The sequence below is a fragment of the Lygodium microphyllum genome, chromosome 17, assembly GCF_053477565.2.
Source record: "Lygodium microphyllum isolate KBCC chromosome 17, Lygodium_microphyllum_v1.1.10, whole genome shotgun sequence".
In the NCBI taxonomy this organism is placed as follows: Eukaryota; Viridiplantae; Streptophyta; class Polypodiopsida; order Schizaeales; family Lygodiaceae; genus Lygodium; species Lygodium microphyllum.
The window spans coordinates 21,010,549-21,021,574 of NC_141151.1; the positions used below are offsets into that span (position 1 = coordinate 21,010,549).

At 41.0% G+C, this 11,026-nt stretch overlaps 1 protein-coding gene across 4 annotated transcripts; it reads left to right on the forward strand.

Annotated features, from left to right (window-relative positions):
- The first annotated feature begins 2,316 nt into the window (after positions 1-2,316).
- LOC148021664 (putative E3 ubiquitin-protein ligase LIN) lies at positions 2,317-9,847 on the forward strand. Of its 4 annotated transcripts, none has more exons than XM_087697141.1 (17): positions 2,318-3,697; positions 3,795-3,861; positions 3,949-4,269; positions 4,354-4,514; positions 4,926-6,227; positions 6,341-6,485; positions 6,614-6,868; positions 6,949-7,258; positions 7,356-7,480; positions 7,590-7,712; positions 7,828-7,956; positions 8,082-8,207; positions 8,313-8,423; positions 8,527-8,670; positions 8,788-8,904; positions 9,171-9,287; positions 9,391-9,847. In XM_087697141.1, the coding sequence occupies exons 1-17, from the start codon at positions 2,877-2,879 to the stop codon at positions 9,406-9,408; spliced, it is 4,392 nt and encodes a 1,463-aa protein (XP_087553267.1). In that variant the 5' UTR covers positions 2,318-2,876; the 3' UTR covers positions 9,409-9,847. The 4 variants fall into 4 exon arrangements, 3 of the variants coding, with proteins under 3 accessions (XP_087553269.1, XP_087553267.1, XP_087553268.1); XM_087697142.1 differs by having other exon boundaries at positions 6,344-6,485; XR_015694371.1 differs by lacking the exons at positions 8,082-8,207; positions 8,313-8,423; positions 8,527-8,670; ... (1 more) ...; positions 9,171-9,287; positions 9,391-9,847 and having other exon boundaries at positions 2,317-3,697; positions 7,356-7,473; positions 7,828-7,953.
- The last annotated feature ends 1,179 nt before the right edge of the window (positions 9,848-11,026 follow it).

Genomic DNA, 11,026 nt, shown 5'->3' on the forward strand with positions numbered 1-11,026 from the left:
TATTCCATAACTTTACTCTGTTGAGGTGTATGAGGTGTCAACACTTTATCCCTTTGCTCTTGCAAAAGTTTTTAACCTCCTTTGAGTTGAACTCACCTCCACCATTTGTTCTAAATTTCTTCATACTTTTTTCTGTTTCATTCTCAATAAGTTTTAGCCATTCTTTAAACTTCCCAAAAGCTTGAGCTTTATCACAAAGAAAGTACAACCATATCTTTCTATAGTAGTTGTCAACAATCAATATGAAATAATAGGATCCTCCCAAGGCTTGTGTAGACATATTACCACACAAGTCAGCATGCACCAACTCTAGACGAGCATTTGCTATGTTCTTGCTTTCTTGTGGAAATGGCTTTCTCTATTGCTTGCCTATCAGACAAGCTTCACATGGTTTCCTAAATTCAATCTTCACTATGGGTAGGTGAGCAATCATATCTTACTTATGCATCTCCTTCAATATTGCAAACCCAGTGTATCCAAAACTTTCATACCAAAGCTTACTTGCGCCTACTCCAATGGTGGCTATAAGAGCACTTAGCTTATACATGATGTTCCTTCTTTCTCCTTTGCCAACAACTTTGCTAAAATGTTGAGAAGTTTTGCACTTATCTTGTTGAATATCACTTCATGACTAATATAAATTATGGTAGCAATTGATAACCGATTTCTCCTAATTTCTAGAACATACAACACATTTTAAACTTTCACTTCACCATTTGTAATAACAAAGAAACAACAGGGCATTTTGCATCATTTCCAATCGTCACATTGATGGATTATTGTAGAGGCTGTATAGAACTATACATACATTTTCATTGGTCATGTGATGGGATGCGCCATTATCGAACCTCCATGAATCAGTAGTAGATTCTTTTTGCACCGGGGAGTACACTTCCTCAATGGTTGCCATGAATAACGTAGCTCTGCTAAGCCGTATTGGCTATCTCATTCCCTTTACTTTAAGGGTACCATTCTTTTCATATGTCTTCTTGACATGACAATTTGTAATTGCATGTCCTTTCTTCTTACAGTAGAAACATTCTTCGTGAAATTTCTTCTTACCACTCTTCTTCTTTTTGTTACCATCATTTTTGGTGGAGGAACCACCTTTGCTTTTTGCATTGGTGCATAATACATCTCCATTGTTGCTTCCTTCTTAGGCTTTTAGTCTCAACTCCTCCTTTATTAGTAGTGCGCAAAACTCCTCAAAAGTCAAAGCTTGAGGTCTTACCTATTATTAGGCAATTCCCAGTCCATCAAAATTTGGTTGACAAATCCAAAGACACCTCCTAGATAGCTCCTCGCTAGTCTTTTATATCCCTGCACTAGCCATTTGGTTGTGCAAATTCTTAATTTTGAGTAATGAATGCTTTAATCGTCTCTCTTTGAGCAAAATTCTTTGTCGCCAATTGATTCTCCAAGTTTTGAATCCTTGTTTGATTCTACATTTCATACAGACTCTTCAGTACTTTGGGAAACTGGGATGAGTTCAAGTCCACATGCTCCCTTACCCTTTATTAGTTCATTCGACTCTCCCTCTCTTCTTCTATTTACACTAGGATAAGTAAACCAATAAAATGTTGCCCCCCCAAAAACAAAACGCACACCGCCCCAATTGAGTGATCGTTTTATAAAAAAGATGTAGCTTTTTTAGTTGCTCATCATTATGATATGATTTGTTTCACATTAGATATGAGTTTAATGTGAGTTAAACAATTGAACCATGTAAAATTCTTCATGTTTTGAATTTTGTAAGACTTTAAAACAATGCATCCGTAAGTGTCACTCTATTGGCCTCTCATTGTCACTCTTTTATGAACCCTTCATTTATAACTGGAGCCATTTGATAAAAACATAAAAATATCTCCAAAAAAAATTTGTGAGCTCCATATGATATATATAGTTGGACTATTCAAAAACATTTATGTACTGACTTGGAAAAAAAAGTTATAATGGAGGATTGTTATATGATACTATATTGGTCCCTTTACCCTAGTTTGTGGGGCCCTTTGTAAGATAGTGCGGCTAGGTTGGCTCTAAAATCTTCTCAACCTATGTGTGGGTTGCTGGGCTCTTAAACCAACAGAGAGCCATTTAGAATGGGATTGCACGAGGGGTTATCAACAAGGTTTCCCTTTGCCCACTAGCATTTTGGTTGCACCGTGGGGGTGAAGGAAGAGGAGGAGGAGCAAAAACGTCAGGATGTGTAGGAGGATGATTGGTCACCGGTGTAGTTTCAATTAGATGGAACGAACAAGGGCACAAAGGATGAAAGACTATTGGCTAGTGCTTACAACGCTAAATTAGAACTCCTGATTTCCAACAGGATTGTGGGGGAATGGTAGACCCGCTAAACCCGCAAGTGCTGGGCGTGATCAAGCGCTAATAGGGCTCCCTTCTAGCCCTGGCTGCGACCCGGCTCTCAGACCCAGAGAAAGTGGACTGTGGACGAGCCGGCCAATGCCATGCCTAAAGACGCCACATGGCGGGCGTTAAGGAGTTTGATCGCATTCGAAAGCAAGCTATTGCCAATAGTCCCGATTCTCATCAGACTACTACTGCAAATTTGGCAGTCTCTCTGTTTTTAAAGTCCGTTACACAGCATCCCTCGCTGTCTTTAAAGTCCGTTTTACAGCACGATGAGTATCCATGGATCGTTCATGCAGGGTTTCGCTCTTATATTTGCACATAAGCTTGCTGAATATACAGTGATCAAGCGAATGGTAACTGTGCATTGAGCTCTTCCTCAAAACCATAAATGGTGATTGTGCATTGAGAGCTTCTTCAAAGCATCAATTGTCTTTTGAAGTGGCAGTTGTTTGTTTTTGAATTGGGCATTGCACAGCTCAGGCTCAAAATCCCGAGTCTGCTGATCCATGGACCCGGATAAATCCTCTGCTTTGGACACCCTTCTGTTGGCTGTGGGCAGTTTTGCTTCTGATGCTCTGCTTGGCAGCTATCAGCAATGGAGGCTGCCACTCACCAAGGTATGCTTACAACGCATTGCAGTGCCATTGCACACTGATGCATCCAATGCGGAGCAGGCCATCTTGGCCAATCTTAACTGGGGTATTGAAGCATTAGAGGAAGCTATTGCCACATCAGAGGGGGACGATGCCACAAAGAAGGCCAAGCTTGTGTATGCTGAGAAGATGCTTCAGACTTGTGCTCTTTTGGATGTGCAAGAAACAACTGATGGAGTGCCCAATTCGTATCTCTCAGCTTTGGCTCATTTTAGCCTGGCTTTGGTGTGGAATTTGCAACATGATGTCATTAAGGCCACATCGTACATGCTGAAGATGTTTATTGTTGATCCACACTGCTCAAGAACAGAATTTGCACCTTCTTTGTGGCAGCAGGTGTTTTTGCCACAGTTCACATCTATTGTAGCCTGGTATAAGGAGCAGCATCATTGCATTCTGACGACAACATTACCCAATGCTTCTCTGAACGCTAGTGATTCAGTGGAAGGTGATGGGATATCTGAACCAGCACTACGCTTGCAGGAGCTTGAACAGCTTTATCAAGATTTGTTGGACGAGAATACAAAAATCTGTGCCCAGTATTATAGAGGCTTGCTTGATGCCAACGATGCAACAAGGAAAAGGGTGCCTGTTGTGCAAATGGTGGTTGATGACGTTGCAGACCAGCCTTCGACCTTCTCTTCAAGCAGTATGACATTACGAAACGATACCGGGTAAGGACAGCATAAACAGTCTTTGCTGAAGTTCTCCAATGTAATTTTATTTACTTGTGTCTCAATCCCTTGCTGAGTTACATTACTGTTTGTTCAGGATAGAGAAAACACGGAACATACAGAAATACGCTTCAATCAGAACAATGGACAGTGACTTGGAAAAGGTAAAATTCTTGGAAGCACATTAAAAAGATCGTAGCATGCATATGTATGTATGTCTGTAAGCATGGGTGGGTATTATTGGGTTTCAGCAAGAAGGAAATGTACATTCTGTGGAGGAGCACGGGCAGATGAAAGAGCAGCATGCATGCCTTGAAGGCAAGCCATTCATGTTGCAATTTAACCAGGGAAGTACAGAAGATTTAACAGCCCATCCAGATCAGCACCTGTTGTCGCAAAATTCGGGGGGAACTACTCCAAAATTTAATAAGCAGAGTCCGGAGGTGTTGAATGCACCAAAAGAATTGGATGATCGAACTGAATCTTCTATTCTGTCCACGGCAGTTTCTCAAAGTAGAGGTGATGAATCATCAAACAACAAATCAGTTGTAAAGTCTAAATCACATTCAGAGGTAGGCAAACTTCATGTTTGCACATGTATGTTTCAAAATCTGCAAATGCTTCAAATTGAATGACAAGTCATGTTGAACAATTAGGCTGCAGAAAGGTGTGCAGGGCAAGAGAGGATGCCTATTGAATACAAGGATTCAAACATTCAAACCACCAAAGAAGATGTCAAAAAACTAACAAACGAAGGAGTTGAATGTCAGGCTGGTGATGAGGGAGAGTTGGAGGATGCAACCCAAAACAACTACAGGTGTTCATCATGTTCGTGCAAATCAAGTTTGCGTTAGCCTAGTGTGTACTTTTAGGATTGTTAAAAGCGTATATGTAGATTATTGTGACATGCTCTGTGTTTTGTTTTGTCCTAGTTAGGTAGTACCTAGCCCATTCAGAATGCAACACAGTGCTTGTGCTCCTAAACTCCATAAGTACATGATCAAGGATCTTTGTGGCGATCAGAAGACTCTGCACTTTGAACAAATAGTCTGTGATGAGGGAAAATATGTGCCAACTTTCTTCCTGTTCTCACCAATGTGAAAAGTTGATGCCACTATTATAAAACAAAAGGCAGTGCATGAGTGTTTGTTTATCTTGAATGTCATTGGCATACCATTCTTTGCAGCACAGGCTTTGATTGTATGTGACATCTTTTTGCAAACTGCAGCTCATCCATGGTCATCTACTATTCACAAGATGCCAAGTCGGATTTACTATTACCCAGGGTGTCTGATATGTCCACTCCTGTAGTAAGGCCCCTAAAAGACTTTATCTGCCCAATAACAGGGCATATTTTCAATGATCCAGTGACGCTAGAAACCGGCCAAACATATGAGCGTAGGGCAATTCAAGAATGGCTTAACAGAGGCAATATGACATGCCCAATTACCCGTCAGAGATTACGGAGCATGTCTACCCCCAAAACTAATTATGTCTTGAAACGGGTCATTGACAGCTGGAAAGATCAGCACCCTCAGCTTGCCCTAGAGTACGGGCTGTTTGAAAATCCCTCCTTCCTTGAAGACGATGCAGATCTCTCTCAAAGCATGAGGCGATCCTTAGGTAGCCTACCTGACTTGGGCCTCTTTAACAGCACTAAGGGGAGGAGATTCAACGAAAGTGTCAGGAGTGAGAACACTCTCATCTTATCTCCTTCAAACGAAGTAAGCCAACATGATCTTCAGGCTCTTTTGGAGGAGGTGGACGTTGCAATGGTTTGCTTGTGCTCTTCAAACAATTTACATGACTGTGAATCAGCTGTGCTCAGAATTGCTCATATTTGGCAAGAATCCAAGGGTGATTATAGCATTTCAAACCAGTTTACCGAGGAGGCAATGGTCAACGGGCTTTTAGATGTCCTGTTCAGTTCTGACACTGTGCATGTTTTAGAAGCAACAGTATACATTCTTTCAGAGCTCATTGAGAAACATGATTCTGTGGTGCAAATCATTGCGACACGAGATCCAGACTATACTTCAGTTATTGGCTTGTTACGGAGGGGCCTACATTCGGCTGCAGTTCTATTGCGCCAACTGAAACCAACTGCATCACAACTGGCCTTTTTTGATCTTCTTCCATCATTTGTGTGTGTCCTTAGGCAATTTGAAGTGGGTGATTTACCTCACGAGCGGCTTTTCTCTATGGGCATGAAGGCAAAAGAAGCAGCTTGTGTGATGATAGACCAGATTCTTACAGGTGCAGATGAAAATGCCAGGTCGATTTATGTCCACTCAATTTTGTCCAGGAAGGGCCTGTCTGCACTGGTCGACAGTCTGGAAGCAGAGGTTTTAGAGGAGCGGATCAGTGCAGTTTCAACATTGCTGTGTTGCATGCAAGAGGATGGAATCTGCCGAGCCTATATAGCTCAGAGGGGGCAGCTCATGCCAGTATTAGAGCTCTTGCACAGCTGTGGTGAAAGGGCAAGGATGATTGCAGTTTTATTTCTTTCTGAGCTTGTACGACAGAACAGGTATGCCAAACTTGTGACTCCTGATTAGGGTGAATTGACGTGCAATGGAGGAAGAGGTTTGCATACTCTCAACATCAAACATGTGCTGATCTAAGACCACTGATTCTCTTCAGAAGGTCAATCAACAAGCAAATTTTGCAAGTTATCAAAGAAGAAGGGTCACTTAGTGCAATGCATATTTTACTAGCGCAACTTCAAACTGTTCCACTTCAACAACGTCCTATTATTGCAGGCCTTCTTCTACAGCTTGATCTTTTGGTAGGAACGAGTTGAGTATTCCATGAGACTAGATGTAATAGATAGGTGAATTGTGTTCTATATAACCTCTGTTTTCTAACTGTTTTAACCTCATTATGTGAAATCTTCGTTTGGAACCTTCCCCTCAGGCCTACGATAGAAAGGGAAATATATTCAGGGAAGAGTCAATTGAGGCACTGGTGGCAGCTCTTTCAAATGAACAATTTGTTGCATCCCAAATGACAGCCGTGGAGTCATTACTAACTTTAGGAGGGCGTTTCTCCATTTTAGGCAAACCATTATTAAGAGAATGGTTGCTTAGAACAGTTGGGCTGGATCAAAACTACAATGATCTAATCATAGCTGAACACAAAGATGAAAGTGCATTAGATATCATAGATCTGGTGAGTGTGGAAAGGGACTTCAAATGTTATTTGCATGTGTGCAAAATGACTCAAATATTAGTTTACCCTGCTTCCTGCAGGAAGATGAAGAAACAGCTGCCAGAGAATGGGACATGCAAGTTGCAAGGGCACTTGCTAAATTTGAGAATGGAACGATATTTGAAGTTCTGGTCAGAGGAGTAAGAAGTCAATCAATGGATCTGTCAACGCCTTGCACAGTTGCTCTGACGTGGCTCCTTCATGTGCTGCCACCACTTCCTCACCTGGGAGTTCCAGCGCGAGTATGCAAAAGTTTGATGTCAGAATTTGTCCAGGTCCTTAAATCTCATAAACATATTGAGAATAAGGCTCTTGCAATCATAGGTCTGTACAGCTTTTTGGAGGACTCAGGTAAAGATCGATATGCTCAGGAAAGCTCGAGATCTTTATTGGCAGAACTGTATATATCGGTGCTAATAACTGATGCAATGCAGCTTTGTGTGTCTAGAGGGGGTGCAAGAGATACTAAAATTTGCGAGAGACTTGGGCAGGCCTTTGAGGCAGCTCAAAGCATCAGTTTGGATGGCAAATGCTATATTTGAGAAGCTCCTTGACACTCCAATCATGTATGATGTATGTACAACGCAAGTATGGATAAACTTTAGAGAGAGGACACGTGCCCAACTGGAATGGTTGATGTAGTTAAGGAATTACAATCTCTGAATCAGGGAATGTTTTGCAGCCTGGATTTTGGGGCCATGAGATATTAGATCCAGCGGCTGATGCTAGCGTCAACGGAGAAGTTCGTTCCCTTGCTATTTCCAGAGGAATATTGTTCAGTGGTCATGCGGATGGAGCACTGAAGGTGATGTTGCACATAAACAGGAGCAATGCTTGTCGAAATGGTTTCTGTACTGTAAAATCTGGAGCAAGGCTTGTTAAGGATTTGCTTCATAAGTGAATGATCTTTTCGGATGCAGGTGTGGAATTATAAGCACAACCTTGATTTGATTCAAGACATTAAGAAACATACTAGATCAGTTACATGCATGTATGTATCGTCTTCTGGCAAGAAGCTGTACAGTGGCTCACTTGATAAAACCATAAGGGTATTCTATTCCCTCTCTACAATTACTCGGTAGTATATAGGGTGGAGGACTGATGCTCTTAACATTGTTGTTCAGCTTAGTAAGCCTGCAGGTTTTGCATACATTTATCTCCCCATTTTATGCAGGTTTGGGCTTTGGGGCCAGAGGGTATTCTATATTGTCTTGAATCTCATGACACAAAAGAGCCTGTGCAGAGTCTTGTTGCAGATCCAATAGTGTTTTGTTTTGCGATTCAAGGCAGTGGAGTCCGGGTCAGCAGACATCTCCAATACTTCTTGTCTGAGTCAACAAGTAGATGCTGATGTTGCCATAGAGTTTCAGTTCTTGTTTGAAATGCAGTGCTTTCTTTTATGCAGGTGATCCAGGCAGAATCTGTGTCTAAGACCTTTTTGGTTAATAAAAATATTCAGAGTCTTGCGATTGCGGAAGGGAGACTCTTCTGTGGCTGCAGTGACTACAGCATCCAGGTGCTGTATGTTCTGGATCCATTACAGATTTAGATGCCCAAGGGAACTTCTAATTGGTGGGCTAGGTAGTGAATCGCGAATGGTGGTTATTTTGTTGCTTTAGGAGGTGGATACGATGGCCGATCAATCATTTGCCATCCAGCCTGGTGTCAGAACTCTGTTAGCCAAGAAGACCATCTACAGTCTAGAGGTTTTCGGAGATAAGCTCTATTCTGCTGGCTCACTCGTTGACGGTGTTGGTGCCCGAGTAAGCAGCACTTTGCTGAGGCTGATCATTCTGCCTGATTTCTGTTGGAGATGCTGTCCTTGGACTGTTTTCTGTACTTAATCTGATTTCACAAACACTGTCTGTGTGTGGTTGAAGGTTTGGAGCCACAGTGAAAGGCTGTGTGTGGGGGAACTGGCAACAAATTCGGATATACGTGCCCTGGCCATCACTGATGAATTTTTGTACCTTGGATCAAGTTCTGGCTTTGTAGAGGTCATCATTAAATCCTTCTGCAACAATTACTATTCTCGTGAGAATGTTGGAATCCGATGATCGATGTCCCCAATGGGAAGTTTGAGAAATTGCCAGTTATTTAGAATATGCCTGCATACTATTTATTGCACTGATGTTGGAGAGTAGATTTGACGTATGTTTCCTGTAAAAGCACAAGCGTTTTGCTCTAGAGTGCTTCAAATTTTAGAGGATATAAATGGACAGAAGCAGGTTTTCTCAGCTGACATGCTCTTGATGTTTTGCAGGTCTGGATGAGGGAGAGATTAGTGAAGATTTTCCAAATCAACATTAGCAGCAGAGTCAATACCCTTATAGCAGCTGACAACGTACTCTTCTGTGGGTCAGAAGATGGAAAAATAAGGGTAGTTCTTCTGGGTGCTTCTTTTTCTTTCCTTACCCTTAACTTGGTCAGATTACAGGGCTTGCTGATTCGGAAAGCTTAAGACCTCTTGTTTTCCTTTGCAGAGATGGGTGGTGAACTGAAAAGCTGGCAGTTCTGGCCATCAACTACTTGATTTTTATGTCTTGGCGTACTCTTACATGTGACGAGATCTGCATTCTTGCAAACCTCTCTATATAGTATAGAGGTGCTTCTTTCAGTAGCCGTCTTTTAGATGCCATTATGCACCCCCTCTGGCCATCCTTTTCTAAACATTCTCCTCAAGGCATTATGCTAATCCTTGCCTCCACAAACCCTTCATGTCTTTGACCTCCAATAAACTTTCGCATCGAGGGATCTCGTACTTGGCATTCACATTTGTGGGTTAGGATCAAAGATACTTACGAAACGTCAAAGTTGTCTAAAGCTAGTTTTACGATCTCTCTTTCCTGCGCAAATATTGCATTAAATCTCATTGCCATAAAGAGAGAGAAACGGGTACATTATTGTAGCTTTGCTTTTAACCATTTTGAAACTTTAACGTTCGTCTCGCTACAAAGGAGCCATGTGGCCTTTCTAAAATCACCACCCCCGCTCCCCCACCAAAATGGCATTCCTTCTTGTTTCATAGATCCCAGCTCCGTCAAGGTAGGTCTACGCGGCTATAAAGATATTGAGCTCTTCGCCCTAATTTAATGCAATAAAATTTTAGACAAAAACATTGTTAAGTAAATGTGAATATAATAATTTCTTTCTTTTCTTTTGAATAATACATGCAATCTCTATTCCATCTTATTTTATTACTATATTATTTTGGTTGTAGGTTCGAAAACCCTCAAACTTTTAAAAGGCTTCCTAAACCTAACCTCATTTTTTCAATTAAAACCCCTTTCCTTTCCATCTCTCATATGTAATCTCTCTTTATCTCTTCTTCCTTTTTTCCTCCCTTTTTAATTAAAAGCCCTTCCTTAACCTCCCCTCCGATCCTTCTCTCTCATTATATATCCTAGGCTCTCTCTCTCTCTCTCTCTCTCTCTCTCTCTCTCTCTCTCTCTCTCTCTCAAATTAAAACTCCTTCCTCTCTCATGTATAATTTCTCCCTTTCACTTTCCCATCCCCTTTTTAATTAAATTCTTCCCTCTCCTTCCTCTCTCTCATATGTAGGGTCTAGGTTCTCTCTCTCTCTCTCTCTCTCTCTCTCTCTCTTAATTAAATCAAACTTATTTTTAAATCAAAAGTTTCACACGCACACACACACACACACACACACTCTCTCTCTCTCTCTCTCATAATTAAACATTTTTAAAAGTTTTTTTTAAATTTAAAGTTTTTCGATATAGTTTTTGGTACACATTGAGAGGGAGATAGAAAAATGAAAGAGAGAAAGAACGATTTACAAAAAAAAAAAACAAAGAGGGGAGAAAGAGAAAAGACAATAGTCTTTTTAAAACTAAACTCTTTTCTTCCCCCTCTTCCCCCCTCTCTCTCTCTCTCATGTGTAGGGCTTGGGTTCTCTCTCTCTCTCTCTCTCCTTTAATTAAATCAAACTTCATTTTAATTCAAAAGTTTCTATCTTTATTAGATTAACCTTTTTAATTTAAAATTTTAATTAAATATTTTAAAAATGTTTTTTTAAATTTAAAGTTTTTTGGACATTACTTTTCAAGTACTTTGAGAGAGAGAGAGAGAGAGAGAGAGAGAGAGAGAGAGAAGAAGAAGAAG